Genomic DNA, 15,594 nt, shown 5'->3' with positions numbered 1-15,594 from the left:
CCCAGCATTAGTTGTTCAGATGGCTCAACCCCCTTCCCCACAGGGCATGCGAGCAGCCACAGTGGCCCCTGGCCCAGGTGTGTGGATAGTGGCACCCCGCTGTGCTTGCCCTCCCTGCCAACACAGTCGCACAACCTCACTGGGGTTGATTAATGCCATACCCAGCTCTGCCAATGCCTCCAGCATCAGCAGATCTGCTGAGATACCTGGGAATCCTTAAAGGGGAAGTTAGGTTAAAAGGGAGGATCTTTCCAATGTTAAGAATCATCATAATGCAGGGAGTTTAGTGCTACCTGGTTTAGTGCTACTATAGACGGCTTGCAAATGGAAAAAAAAAAATAAATGAGGGGATAAACCACTTAGCCGGGGTTGACAGGATACTGATTTAAACTACTATCAGTTTGGTAATTCATATTTTATCCTTAAAATAGTTTGATAACTGTGCCAAATATGAAAATTTGATAAGACACAAACCTTGGAAAGACTTATTAATGAACAGAAAAAAACTGACTGATAAGATATAAGCCTTAGGAAAAAAACCTAATACTGAAAATAAGAAAAATATTCAGACATAGACAGAGGAATTTAAAGAAGAACCTACCACACCATTGCATTATGAAATTGAAGAGGAGCAGCCCAAGGTTATTAGAAAAGCAACTTTAGTTCATCCAGTTGTCATTAAGAATGACCACCAGATGATAGATATCCCCAAAGCTATGCAGAAATTGACTGGAATACTGTAGAAGTTTTAGATTTAAAGAGATTTAAGAAAGCAGTCATTTCATATGGCATGCATTCACACTATATGAAGGAGATTTTAAATTCATGGACAACTCAGCGCAGAATTATCCCACAAGACTAGAAAGATTTAGTTACAGCAATCTTGGAAGCTGACCCTCAGTAACAATGGAAAGCATGGTGGAAAGAGGAAGTTTAGATTTGATGATCACACCTTGGCTCTCTATTGTCCAGCAGGTTTGAATGCTTGGAGATTCAGGAGAGAGGACTGAGGCATTTCTAAAACAATACAAGGTCCAAAAGGAGCCTTTTTTGATTTTGTACAAAGTTTGACTTCTGCTAAAAATAGAATGACATCAGATCTAGAAGTTAGACAAATATTAATTGAATACTGGGCTTCTGAAAATTCTAATTCAGAATACAAAGTATTCTGTATTATGCCTTTCAAGGCATAATCAGCACCAATAGATGCATGTATTAGAAATACAACTGATACTGGATGTCACGCTTAAGATCTGCTTTGATGCATGAAGTAATTTCTAGAAATTTTAAGAAATATCAAAATGTCAGATATTTTACTGTGGCAAAAAAAAGCCATTTGAAAAGAAATTGTGGTCATGATACTCCTAGAAACAATGCCTTTTCTAGAGATAATCCAAACAGAAGGTCCCAGCCTTCTGGAGTATGTAGAAGGCGTGACAAATGCTGGCATTGGACTAATGAATGCAATCAACAAAAAATAGACAAGGCAACCCTTTGCTATCAGGAGCCTCTCACAGGCCCCAAAGTCAAATTTGGTTCAATCATTTCCTATCAGCATTGGGAAAACTTCTCTACAAAGCAATTAAAAGACCTAATGCTTGTTGTTAAAAACTATACTGCTCTGGATTAAAAAAAAAAAGCCTTCAATAAACAAAACAAAATTTTCAGGAGAGACCAAAAAACAAGTACTTTTTATCAAACTTCTACAAATGATCAAAACCCAAAGCTAAAGATATGAACAAAAGGCATTGTAATTGAAGGTTTGCTAGACATGGTTGCAGTTGTAACAATAATTACACTAAAATCTTGGCATCCGGATTGGCCTCTTCAGGAGGTAAGTTTTCAGCTTCTTGGAATTGGAAGGACAAATAGGAAAATTAAATCCATATGTGTCTAATATAGCAATAAATTTATGGGAATGCGATTTGTTGCAGCAATGGAAAACATGGATTAACATCCCCCCAATCTCAGAAACAAACAATAAAATAAAGAATGTTTCTGAGAGAAATATTAAAAGGTATTATAAAGAACAGTTGTAGAACATTCATATTGTATATAAGCAGAACACAACAGCTAGTGGTCTTTCAAGGGTACCAAAAGCCCTACCTTCAAAATGGTTAACTGACAAACCTGTGTGGGTAGAACAAAGGCGTTTGATATCAGAAAAATTACAGTCACTAGAACAGCTTGTACAGGAACAGCCTAATGCTCAACATATTGAAGAATTGGCCAGTCCTTGGAATTCTCCTGTATTTGTCATTAAAAAGAAATCTGGAAAATGGGGAATGTTAACAGGTCTAAGAGCTGTTAATAAGGTGATTTAGCCAATGGGCTCTCTACAGACTGGAATTCCCTTGCCTTCTTTATTACCTAAAGGATGGTCTATTAAAGCTATTGATTTAAAAGACTTCTTTTTTACTAAGCTTTATAAGAACAGGATGGAGAAAACTTTGCCTTCACAATGCCTACTTATAACAATTCTCAACCTGTTATCACTGGAACCTGTTATCACTGGAACAGTCTTCCACAAGGGATGTTAAACAGCCCTACGTTTTTCAATATTTTGTACAACAGCCATTAGAAATAATTCATAAACAGTTTTTGCAATCTATAATTTATCTTACTAGCTGATTTAGATGCAGATACCTTAGAAAAATGTTTGAAGAAGTAAAGAAAATTTTGCTTTGTTTGGGATTAAAATTGCTCCTGAAAAAATAGAAAGAGTTGATTCTATTAATTACCTAGAATATAATATAGGTTAACAAAGAATTCAACCCCAGAAAGTACAAATCAGGAGAGGTCAATTATGAACTCTTAATGATTTTCAAAAATTGCTGGGAGATATTAACTGTCTAAAGACCACAATTGTATTAACAACTCAAGAACTAAGTAATTTATTTCAAAAGTTATAAGGTAATAAGGACTTAAGTAGTCCAAGAAAATTATCATCTGAGGCTGACTTAGAATTGGCTTTGGTAGAAGAGAAATTACAGGATGCACTTGTAGATCACTTAGATCCAGAGACTGATTGTATTCTGGTCATACTACCCTCCATGTGTTCTCCTACAAGAATTCTTTTGCAGAGAAAAGATAATATCCTAAAACAGACATTTTTTTACTACACAAACAGAGCATAAAAAAGAAACCCTGTGTAGGAAAGGTTTCTTAATCAATTCTAAGAGGAAAGTAGAGACTGTGCCTATTAGCAGAACAGACCCAGCAGATATTGAGGTACCTTTTACAAATGCTGAAATGGCCTCATTATGGGGAGAAAATGAACACCGACAAAGAGCTTGCAGTATTTGTTGGGAGAGATTAGCAACAAATATCCCCAAAGCAACAAACTTCACTTTATAAACAGAGCTAATTGGATCCTTTCTCACATTGTACAGGGAACAACAAATTCTGGAGTCCCCACATGTGATGCTGATGGACATAAATCAGGAAAGGCAGGTTATAAGTCAGGAAAATTAAGTAAAGTAGTTCTAAACACTTATTCAAAAGTTCACTTCAAAAATCAGAATTAGATGCTATTCTCATGATATTATTGAATTATTCCATAACCTCTTAATATAGTTACTGACCCTCAATGTAGAGTTGTTTTGTATACTGAAATTGTTCAACTTATACCAAATGATTCAGAATTAGCATTATTATTTAATCATTACATAAAAATAAACAGAAATAGAAGTCATCCCTTATATATATAATACATACCAGATCACAGACATGGACCAACAAGGCCCTCTAGCACAAGGTGAGAATGAATTTGACAAACTGTTGGTAGGAAATATCCTAAAGTCTCAGAATTTCATATGAAACACCATGTTAATAGCAAAGGTTTGAAGAAAGAATTTTTTCTATCACTTGACAACAAACCAAGGAAATGTCCTAATTGTTCTTTGTATAACCAAACTCCATTACCTTCAGGGAGTAATCCAAAAGGTACTCAAAGGATGAAATTTGGCAGATGGATGTGTTTCATTTTTGTGTAATTTGTAAAATTAAAATATGTGCACCATACCGTAGATACATATTACAGATTTCAATTGGCAAGTGCTTTGAGTTCTAAAAAGAGTGATTCTGTAATTACACATTTGCTAGAAGTTATACTTATCATGGGGATAACTGTACAAATAAATACTGACAATGCTCCAGCATATGTCTCTAGTAAAATGAAACAGTTTTTGTATATTATAATATAAAGCATATTACAGGTATACCACAAAATCCTACAGGACAAGCAGTTATAGAAAGTTCTAATTGCACTTTAAAAGATATGCTTAAGAAGCAGAAACACTATCACTCAGGATAGTGTTTTCTATTTCTGTCCATTTGTATACAAAATTCAAGAAGTCATTGTTTTTTATCACTGAGTAGTACTCTAATATGTATATATTCCATACTTTCTTCAACCATTCTTCCATTGAAGGGCATCTAGGTTGTTTCCAGGTTCTGGCTATTACAAACAATGCTGCTATGAACATAGTTGAGCATATACTTTTGTTATATGATAGGGCATCTCTTGGGTATATTCCCAAGAGTGGTATTGCTGGGTCCAGGGGTAGGTTGATCCCGAATTTCCTGAGAAACCGCAACACTGCTTTCCAAAGACCCAAAAAGAGGAGCATGGGATGTTCTCACTCATTGGTTTCTAGCCATAAATAAAGGACATTAAGCCTATAATTCGTGATCCTAGAGAAGCTAAATAAGAAGGTGAACTCAAAGAAAAACATATAGGCATCCTCCTGAATATTAACCTTCATCAGGCGATGAAAGGAGACTGAGACAGAGACCCACATTGGAGCACCGGACTGAAATATCAAGTTCCAAATCAAGAGCAAATGGAGAGAGAGCACGAGCAAGGAACTAAGGACCGCGAGGGGTGCACCCACACACTGAGACAATGGGGATGTTCTATTGGGAACTCACCAAGGCCAGCTGGCCCCGGTCTGAAAAAGCCTGGGATAAAACCGGACTCGCTGAACATAGCGGACAAGGACGACTACTGAGAACTCAAGAACAATGGCAATGGGTTTTTGATCCTACTGCACATTCTGGCTTTGTGGGAGCCTGTGCAGTTTGGATGCTCACCTTACTAGACCTAGAAGGAGGTGGGTGGTCCTTGGACTTCCCACAGGTCAGGGAACCCTGATTGCTCTTTGGGCTGACGAGGGAGGGACATTTGATTGGGGGAGGGGGAGGGAAATGGGAAGCGGTGGCGGGGAGGAGGCAGAAATCTTTAATAAATAAATAAAATTTAAAAAATAAATAAAAAAGAAGCAGAAAGACCCTCAGAGACAGATTGCACAATGCTTTATTAGTTTAAAACTTTTTAAATGCTAATGAGAAAGAAACTACAGCTGTAGAGAAATATTGGATAGTAGAAAAAACCTGCTGGATTAAATCAACCTGTATACTTTAAAGATGTGTTGACCTCAGAATGGAAACCAGACTATGTGTTACATTGGGGAAAAGGTTTTCCTTTATTTCTACAGAAGAAAAGCTGTGGATACCATCAAGATTGATAAAGATTAGATTTCAACAAGAGAGAACGCTTAATTAGGAGAGCTGATAGCTCATCAAAACATATAGCCATTCCATCTAAATTAACTTATAAGACTAATAAATGTCTTTCATTTGATCAGACAACGTGCCAAATTAGGAAAGTCCCCAAAGTTAGGGTTGAGGCAAGATTTTGTTTTTGTCTTTCCATGAGAACAAGGAGCATGGCATCTGAAGAAGAAGGACAAATCATCTGGAGAAAATGTCCCATAAAAAAGACTAGATTGGCTTAGTGGCATAACACATTTCTACCAAGAAAAAAAATTCTATAATCTTCTCAAATGTTTTTTTTTTTATGCCACTCTCTACAAACATATGGGGCAATTTTTTTTTGTAGTCCCAACTCAATTAAAATTTAAAGCTGGCTTTGGAATACAAGCATGGTTCTCTCCTAAACACAAGCATGCTTGTTGAAAGAAAATCCAAAGTTTCTGTCTCATGTCAGAAGAGCTACCCAGTATGGGACAGAAGAAAATCAAAATTAAGGGACTGTTCTATTGTCACTAATCTTTTAGTCCCTCAGATTTATTTTGACTTTTGAAAACTTCTCTTAAGGTATCAATACTATCTCAAAATTTTTTTACATTGGTATGAATTTTACATTGATAAAAATTTAAGGTTGATTTTTCTTATAGTATATGTTTTCATTCTAACTTAAGATATTTTTATATTAATACGAATTTAACATTATTTTTGTTATACTGTATTATATGTCTCCATTTCTTGTTTAAGGTATTGTACCAATGTAAGTCATTTAAAAATATAATGTAAAGTTATAGTCCTATGAAGCTATTTAGGATAATAAAGAAAGGTTAGCAGTTATTCATCTATAATAATCAAACTTATAGTCATGTTAGGTATGTATTACAAGGTAACAGAGATATATTTAAGTAGATAGACAGTCTTCAAATACCTCAAAGACCTAAAGAATATGGCATTTAAAATGTTTTAATAACATAAGGCTTTTTCATGACAGTGAAATATGTCTGCTCCTGGGAACACCAATTTACTTCAAAAACAGATGATGGGCATCAAAGAACCTCCATATGAGGTGTGCTTCCAATGTGTCAAAGCTAGCCATTTAGGCAAGAAACTGCCTTTGCATCAACTACTGACAATATGTTGTCCAAATTGGACAAGCAGAACACAAGAGAGAGCAACTGCCAAACTTTGCCAAGACAAGGTAGAGAGTCCTTCAAAATATTCTGCTTCACAAAAAATTCTGCCATATATTCCAGGCCTATAGTCAAAGATGGATGCCCTAGCATTGCAGAGGAGCCTTGGGTGACTGTTCAGAGAGCCAGATGTCTTTGTCATTTCTATAGTTTAGAAGTCTTTTGCTCTACACTTTCAGTTTACTGAGGTAGTATTATATCCCTCTTGGGTCCCTGATGGGGTTGATGACAAAATAGTTATGGTTACAGTTATCCTTAGTTATGATAGAAAGTAAATTAGGTACAGAACTTTGGACTCAACAAAAGACGAGAGATAATGGAGTATTTTCTCTGAATTTGCCAAATACAAAGAACTGGACATTTTGAATGTACTTCTTACTTGATAATTGTTCTTATTGTATATAGTTTTATTTTGTGGAGGTTAATGCCTTTCCTTTTTATTTAAACAATACCTGATAATTGTTCTTATTATATATAGTTTTACTGTGTTAGAATTAAAACCCTTCCTTTTTTAGACAAAAGGGGAAAATGTTGTGGGAGAGCTTTTCTGTGGCTGTCCTGAAACTGCCAATGGCATCAGACCTTAGTTCAGTAGGCAGAGCCCATACTATTCTGGCTGGAGCGGACCATAGTTTTCCAGTGAACTTAGAGGAAGCTAGAGGGATACATGAGGGGAGAGGAATAAGGAAGAGCAAGGAGAGATATGTAGGTCTTTTCAATCAGGGAAGATGGAGAAGAGAGCAGATGATTGTTTCCATGATCTCTCAGATTTATTCCCTAATAGTTAACTTCTGAGTTTTATTTTTTAGCAAAACAATAAAAGCAGTTGCAAAATAATGATGACTATTATACTGCTAATCATCCTTTTTTTTCCTTGTGGGAAATCCTTATCATCTTTTCTCACTTTACTCTTAATTGTCCAGTGAACTGTCCAGTAATTAATTACTGGTGATAAATGAACAATTATATTTGGTAAAACTAAATTTAGTCCCTCATCCCACAATCTTGGACACTTGTAGGCATTAAAGAAATACAAAAGGTGGATAAATAGGAGCATATGAATTATTATAGACAAATAAAATATACAGCACAAATAGGAGGGAAACAAACAAGAGACATGGTCAGAAGATAGTTCTAAGGGAAACAAAACCCACCAAAACCAAACCCAGAATCTGCCCCCAGAAAACTCCACAGTGCAGCCATCTTCAAACTTTTATCTTAAGGATGCAAACTAATTTATTAGTCTATGGCAGAGGGAATGAGTTGCTTGATTCCAGCTCATTCTTTTTCTTTTACTGAAGTAAGACAAATAAATCACTAGGCTTTGTTCATGCTAAGTAAGTGCTCTGCCACCAACCGGCACCTTCAGTGCCTTGTCTCAATCTTAATGCTAATGTCTAATATCTGTGTTGACCCAAAAGTCATATGATGAAATCTTTATCTTCCCAAGGTGACAGATTAAGAAGGTGGGGTCTTTGCTATGGAAATCAGACCTTCAGGGTGGAGCCTACATGAGTAGAATTAGTGCCCACAGAAGAGGCTCAAGAGAAACTACCAACTGTTACCCTGTGAAGACAAAATAGACAGCATTATCTCAGAGAAAGCAGGAAAACCTTGCTAGAAAACTAATAAGCCAGTTTCTTGATCTCAGACTGCCAAACTTTCGAGATTGAGAGAAATAAATTTCTATTGTTTGCAAGTAACCCCATCTAAAATATTTTGTTACAGCATCTGAAAATGTATGACATCACTTAGCAACAGAACTCTCGGTTAATTTAGGACAGTAATAATGTCCCACTAATGGGAACATTGCCAGAATCTCAGAGTATAGAAGCTGAGTGCATATGAGCAATATGATGGAAACATAAATGACATGTGATTTCAGCATGTCTGTTTGACTATAAGAAGGTATGCATTGTTTTTGTTGTTGTGTTCTTTTTTCTTTGGGTCTTTCGCCCCTGTGTAGAGAACACAGAGATGACTGATTTCAAGCAGCTAACTTGGACAGAGACAAAGTCTGAGTCCCCAACAGAGATCAGTAGCCTTCACACAGTCACAGCTGTGGAAGCCCTCAGGATTGCTTATCTTTAGACTCTGAGCATGAGAATGCCATCCTCTCCCTTGTCTAAGCCATAACTAGCACTTTTTTAAAAAGGGTTTTGTGTGAGCTTTATACATGAGCACTGTACTTCTATCACTCCCCTCCCACCCCTTCTCGCTCCTGCATCCCACACCACTCCCCACCTCTCACAAGCCCACGAGTTCTTCTTTAATTATTATTGAGAACATGTATATCAAACCAACCGAGTCCATTTTTAGCATTGCTTATATATACACGGGTCCAGAACTGACCACTTGGGATAAGACGACACACAGAATATCCTCCTTGGAAGAAAGTGATTCTCTCTCTCTCAGCAGCCATTGAACACCCGAAGTCCCTCACACAGGAGTGAAACCATGTAGAATTTTCCTGCCCATGCTGGCATGACAACTGGTGTTGTCATTATACCAGTCTTACTCAGACAACCATATTGTTGCGATTTCATAAGTCTATTTCCCGTTATGTCTAGGGGACACTGTCAAGCAGGAGGTGCCCTGTGACTCTGGATGCTAGGCCACAGTTACTTTAAGTTTTTTGAACTTACTATTAATCAACATGCTACTCAATTTCAGAAACCATAAGACCTAGAACAAGAATACTTGGCACAGCCGGGCGGTGGTGGCGCACGCCTTTAATCCCAGCACTCGGGAGGCAGAGGCAGGCAGGTCTCTGTGAGTTCAAGACCAGCCTAGTCTACAGGAGCTAGTTCCAGGACAGGCTCCAAAGCTACAGAGAAACCCTGTCTCCAAAAACCAAAATAATAATAATAATAATAATAATAATAATAATAATAATAATAACTTGGCACAATGTAAACATTTAATGGTAAGTACCTAATTCTGTACTATTATTGTATTTATGAAAAATAAGTTATAAGGAAATTTTTTAAATCCACCAGGAAAGCTACCTTACTAAAAACAAAATTATAAAATGTGTATATGAACATGGATACAGATAAGGGATATCCAGGTTATTAATTCTGAAGATGTGTATTTTGACTTTTGCTTCCTACAGTGACATAGTGGTATATCTGAAGTTTTATACAGTTATATTAGGTGTGGTGGTGCTCACCTAGAATCTCTGTGAGGTTGAAACAGGAGATTCACCACAAGTTTGAGGCTAATGTGAACTACACAGTAAGTTGGAGGCCATATGCTTGAGTCCACTAACAATGAAATGTAGGATCTTGGGGAAAGATACTTTTTTTGGTCCTTTGTAAAATTAGAATGTTAAAAAAATTAATGTTAGCATTATCCAGAACTCAAATTTTGGGCACTTCATCATACATTCATTTCAAAGAATACTTTATTATATTTTTCTCAATCTCATCTCTGTGTATTAAAGATTATTAGAATGAGTCAATTATGTAGTTCTCTGTTTATCTATAAATACAGATGCCATAGAAGAAAATGTCCAGTACCTCCAAACACTTCCCCCTTTCTGTTTTCATAGTGGCTTTTGTACACATCTACAGGATATGAGCACAGAGTTCCTTAGGCACTATGACTTCTGGGCCTATAAGCCTGCTCCTCTAGGGCCTGTGAGGCTCTCCTTTGGAGAGAGTGTGGGATACATTGTTCCTGTGTGAGGCAGTGGCCTACATATACAGCAGGAAATGAATATGTGTTTACTGAAGAGATGAGCAAAAGGCACAGTATCTGAAGAGATTCTAATATCAGGAGGAGACTCTGAAGTGATGACTTGAAGCTGTATGTCTCTTCCTAGAGTCAAAATTTTCATTGATTTGTTGCCTGTTTGTTGATCACCAACTTTAGGAACACTTGGTAATGTCTGCAAGCTATTTTATTTCTGGTTAGGGTATTGCTACCTTTAATTTAGTGATAAAAAGGACAGTGGTTTATGTTAGTATGAGTCAAAAGCTTTTTATTTATCTGTAAACTGAGGAGTCTACACAAGGTGCCTTCCACTCGTCCTGGGATAGGAGGCAATGGGAGGGAGGGGCATTAGCACCGTCGACTTCAAGGGCGGCTGGAAGACCTTCCTTGGGAAACAGAGCTAGACAGTTACATAGATAACCTAAGTAACGTATGCCATAAACTTCAAATAGGGGTTTTCTTATAATGTCTTTTTCAGTTGCAGTTCCCTAAAAGAAACATGTATCATGCTAAGGTCAGGATCAGTATCTGTCTTCAAGCCCTAGTCACTGTCAGGAGGAAGATGTCACTCCGCCTGACTGCTGGAATCCACAGCTGGATTCTACCTATGCCTAGTCCCTATCTCTGGTGCCCCTTCTATACCTGTAAAACTGCTATGGGGTGCAGAAACAGACTGTGAAGGAAGGCTTTTCTCAGTTTTAGAGAAGCTTGGCAATAAATCTATTTTTCCATTTTATATATTTTATGTCATTTTCTCTTGACATTGCTGAATACCCAGAGCCAGAGCCCAGGCTATTTTGCCTGTGAGCTCTGGTAACAACAGCAGCTACCCCGTTCTCATTGTGTGCCCTCTAAATGAAAGCATCCATTCTCCTTACACACCCTCCTAATGAAAAGCAAAGAAAGTCAGGAAGGGCCAGTGGCTTCAATTGCGACCAAACACCCTACTGTTGCCCTGCCCTGCTCCCTACTGGCTGTCTGTCCTGCACAAAAGTCTCCTAGAGTAGCTGTGGCCCGACAGGTACTCTCTGATACAGGTTCCTACATTCCACATTCCCAAGTCCCGCAGGAAAGACAAAGGGTGACCCAAGTGTCATTTATATACCCCTTTAGTCATGCCGTGACCGAGGCCAAGCCATTTAATTACCACGTCAAAACATCAAGAAATAGAGACATTGGGAGTTCAAGTAAAATCAGGTCATTAGGTAAAAATAGATTTCAATAGAGGTAAAAATGTCAACGTTAAAGAGCATACCGCAGTACCCCGGGGTTCCACACACTGTCTTCATGAGCACTTGGTGTTCCACAATTTTAGAAAGTCCAAAATCAGCTAGAAACACAAGAGAAGAATTTAGCATGCCAAGACTTTTCTCAGCTTTTATAAGTACTTCTGCTTTTCAAAAACAAAACTAATGTATTTGTTTACTTCTGAACTGATGGTGGGAGGATGTGGGTGGAAACAAGACAATTTTCTGAAGCTAAAATAAATAGTCACTCAATCAACTTGGAAAAACATGACGCCAATACATTTACAAATAATTTATAATGCTTGATTTTTCTTTAAATCTCAAAAACGTTAACATGTAAAGAATTTTTCTTCAGAACAGTAACTGTGGTGCTTGTAAGAATTCCAAATTCATGTGACAGTAACTCCCAGAGAGAGTACAGGCTTCGTGACACAATCCCGAGTCTTCAACTCACTGGTGAAATAAAATACAGATTTCCACAGATGCCATGGAAATAAACAGAAATGTCAAAAGCTTATTCTGATTGAAAACAAATAATATCAGTTGCCAATGTTTAACAGCTAACAATTTATGCTCATATAACAAGTGAAGCCTTTTGGGGGCAGTCTAGATTTTTCTATTTATTCCTCTGTATATTGCCTAAGTAAAATATTATCCAACTTGCTACAGTTATGACCTATTGCTGAGTGACCTCTCTTTCAAGCATGTCAGAAGGCTGCTCGAGGCCATTCTTCAAGGGAGGCAGGTGCAGAACGGATACCATTTTAGACTTCAAAGATACGCCCATGTTTCCACGAGGTGCTTGACCGCATCACTGAACACAACAGGCAGCCCTACAGAAAGCAAGGCTTTCCTGCCCAAATTAGCATCCATGCATCCATCTAAAGAGATTTCTTTAAGGATCAAATCTTTGAAAGTCATGTCAAAGGAAATGGAAACCCCTGCTGTCTACTGTCTTTCAGGAGTGATTAACAGAACGAGCTGGCTGCCCAGCAGGCTTTTCAGAATGCTGCCCCAACTCCTCTCTGGTAGAGCAACTTAATTTTCAGAGGTGTTAACACTTGTTTGTTTGTTTTTTATTGTTTTTGTTGAGCTATACATTTTTCTCTGCTCCCTTCCCTATCTCTCCCCTCCCCTTCTACTCTCTTACCATGGTCCCCATGCTCCTAATTTACTCAGGAGATCGTGTCTTTCTCTACTTCTCATGTAGATGAGATCCATGTATATGTCTCTCTTAGGGTCCTCTTTGTTGTCTGGGTTCTGTGGGGTTGTGAGCTGTGGGCTGATTTTTCTTTGCTTTACGTCTAAAAATCACTTATGAGTGAGTACATACAACATTTGTCTTTCTGGGTCTGGGTTAGGGACACATCAGCTTAGCTCTGATAGAGAAGCGAGGAAGCCTAGCAACCTCAGGGGGCTTTGATACAGATTCTACCTCACATCTGTCTTTGGAAATGAAAATTTGCTTTAGCAAGTATATGGGAAATAAAATGTATTTTCTCCTAATAGGATAATTTCAATGGGTAGATGAGAATTGCCCAAATTTCATCTTTATGGTTTTTCTGGATGCTATATGGGGTGGATTTCTAGAGTCAATAGTTTGAGGAAGTCTTGTAGTGTAGATCATGATATGTTGGTCCACACGTTGGCACTTTTAAGGTTTTATAAGGCAATGCAGAAAAAAAATATTTCATTTGCCATTTTCTAACTTATTTGACCAAGCACAGACCCTTTGTAAAACCATGTCCTCCACAAACACTCAGACATACAAGGGAGTTATCATCGATTAGAAAACAGCATTCTGGGGAGAACAATTTGGAAATATGGTCTTTGAGTTTTCTCTTCTAATATGAACAAGAGATTCATAGTCTACATTCACTAATTTATACTAGGTATTTTAAAGTTCTTCATTATATAAGATTAAGCTCCAAATAATTTGTCAATTCAAAGTTAAGAAAAACACAAGTCAACTTTTCACTATAAATTTTTCTACAAAACCCAAGGTTATCTTTTGAGATCCTCATAATCACTAAGCACCCAGAGTGGGGCTCATTTGAAAGCCTAGCAATGATCCAGGGAAGTCTGGAACACAGCATCAGGTGAACAGTCTAGAAAAATACACGGACTAACAAACGACACGCTATTATCACTCATAGAGGCCAAGTGTTGGAGGCAACCAGACAGAGGCAATCCCTGATAGAACACAACTTAAAATCCCATGGAACAAACATCTTCTGCTCTGAGAGATTTGAAAAGTTTCTTACCAATTTTGAGAGGTGCATCTGGGGCTGGAGTTGCATAGAGAAGATTCTCTGGTTTGAGATCACGATGGACAATCCCATTTTCATGCAGGTACTACACAGGAAAAATAATGAAGTTAATTACATGAATTAAGTTAAAATAAGTTAAAATTACAGTTGTGTAATTTTATTTGTGGTTCCGATATCTCTTTCTGATGCTTTCAGATCTACCATAATCTTATGGCTCAACCACACACATTTAGGATTTTTAAAATATATATCACAAAGAAAACAAGGCTTAAGAATACAGCTTAATGAAAAGCCATGAGCGCCAGGCGCTCATGAGTGGTAGAGGGTTTTCCTAATGAGAGGGAGGCCCTCAGAGAACTCAGAGACTGAGCCTCTCACAGCTGCCTCTATAAAATTCATAACTAAGTTCTGTCAATTCTAATTCCAAAATATTTCCCAAACGGTTCAATTTCTTCAAGTCATTACCCCGATTTGTTCCCCTCAAACTATTCTCCAACAGAGCACAAGAAGCTGTCATTTATTCTCCTTGGAAACGGGTTGCTGGCAGAGAAGAGAGTTCTGGATGCTGCTGGCTAGGGAAATCCGGGGTGTCTGGCTAGAGCGGCCCACAAGAGAAGAGGCACACTCAGACTAATTCTCAGTCTGGCTGTGGAACGAGTCTTACCTGAGTGGATGAACACGGGTAGGCATTCTCTCTCTAATATGTTCAAACGCATGTGTCATAACACTTTAGTAATTCTATGTCTAAAATTCAAGGCAATGACACTGGTTTTATTTTTCCCTAAATTCAACTCAAAAACCTAAAAACATTCACTGAGTTAAAGTTTTAATGAAACACGTTTCTTTTGACAGAAATCATTAAATGGCCCGTTACCACTTTAAATAACTGTCATACATGAAAGCAATGGTAAACAGGCCCAGCTGTAAAGACACAAACCTCACGTTGACAGAATATAAGCCTGTATAGAAAAATAAAGTAGGACACGTGACACCAACAAATGAACAGCATTCAAAACTCATTTGCATGTAGGATTAGAGCGAGTGCCTGCTGGGAGGGCAGCTTCCCTGGGGGACGCTGAGGAGATTTTCAAAAGGACGCATGTGTGATCGGTTCATTTTCTCATTTTCACTGGACGATGCCAGGTCTGAGACAAGAGATTTCAGGCTTGAGGCTATAGAAATGTTTGGGTAATTAGATGTTGTATTGGAAAATAATACATAGCGTGAGACAAGGCGCAAAAAAAATGGTCCTCAGTTACAAAGAAATAAACAGCAAGCCAGTTTTCGTATGAGAAAGACAAAGTCCAGAGTGGCCACAGAGAAAAGATCTGTACATTCTTGGGATCCAAGAGACACAGGGCAGGGCTGGGAATGAGAGAGCACAAGCCAGTCTCGGGGGACAGGCAGTTTCTGCTCAAAGGTTAAGGACTGGTATTGAGACGATGGTGTCTACACAACAGAGCATGGTTTCTCTGCTGAAGAGAGTGAGGATGGGGAGTGGTACTATAGGAAGGTAAAGAGTTCCCACACAAGTGTGAGGAACCGAGTTAGGATCCTCAGACGTCACAGAAAGCTTGGCACCGTGGATGTCTATAATCCCACTGCTCCTCTGGCAAGTTG

General features: G+C 38.0%; 1 protein-coding gene across 1 annotated transcript in view; it reads right to left on the bottom strand.

Moving 5' to 3' along the window:
- The window catches only part of Camk4 (calcium/calmodulin dependent protein kinase IV), a 236,193-nt gene that overhangs the window by 29,052 nt on the left and 191,547 nt on the right, over positions 1–15,594 (bottom strand). The window contains exons 6-7 of the mRNA XM_041647159.1: positions 13,969–14,059; positions 11,713–11,787 (exon numbers count right to left, since the gene is read on the bottom strand). Coding sequence (XP_041503093.1) covers positions 11,713–11,787; positions 13,969–14,059 — 166 coding nt within the window. The remainder of the gene's footprint in view (positions 1–11,712; positions 11,788–13,968; positions 14,060–15,594) is intronic.

Source organism: Microtus oregoni, unplaced genomic scaffold (genome assembly GCF_018167655.1).
Source record: "Microtus oregoni isolate MIOR12 unplaced genomic scaffold, Mior012 000161F_ref0000079, whole genome shotgun sequence".
Lineage (NCBI taxonomy): Eukaryota > Metazoa > Chordata > Mammalia > Rodentia > Cricetidae > Microtus > Microtus oregoni.
Note: the sequence above shows the minus strand (reverse complement) of the source record. Positions and strands in the feature narration are given on the sequence as shown.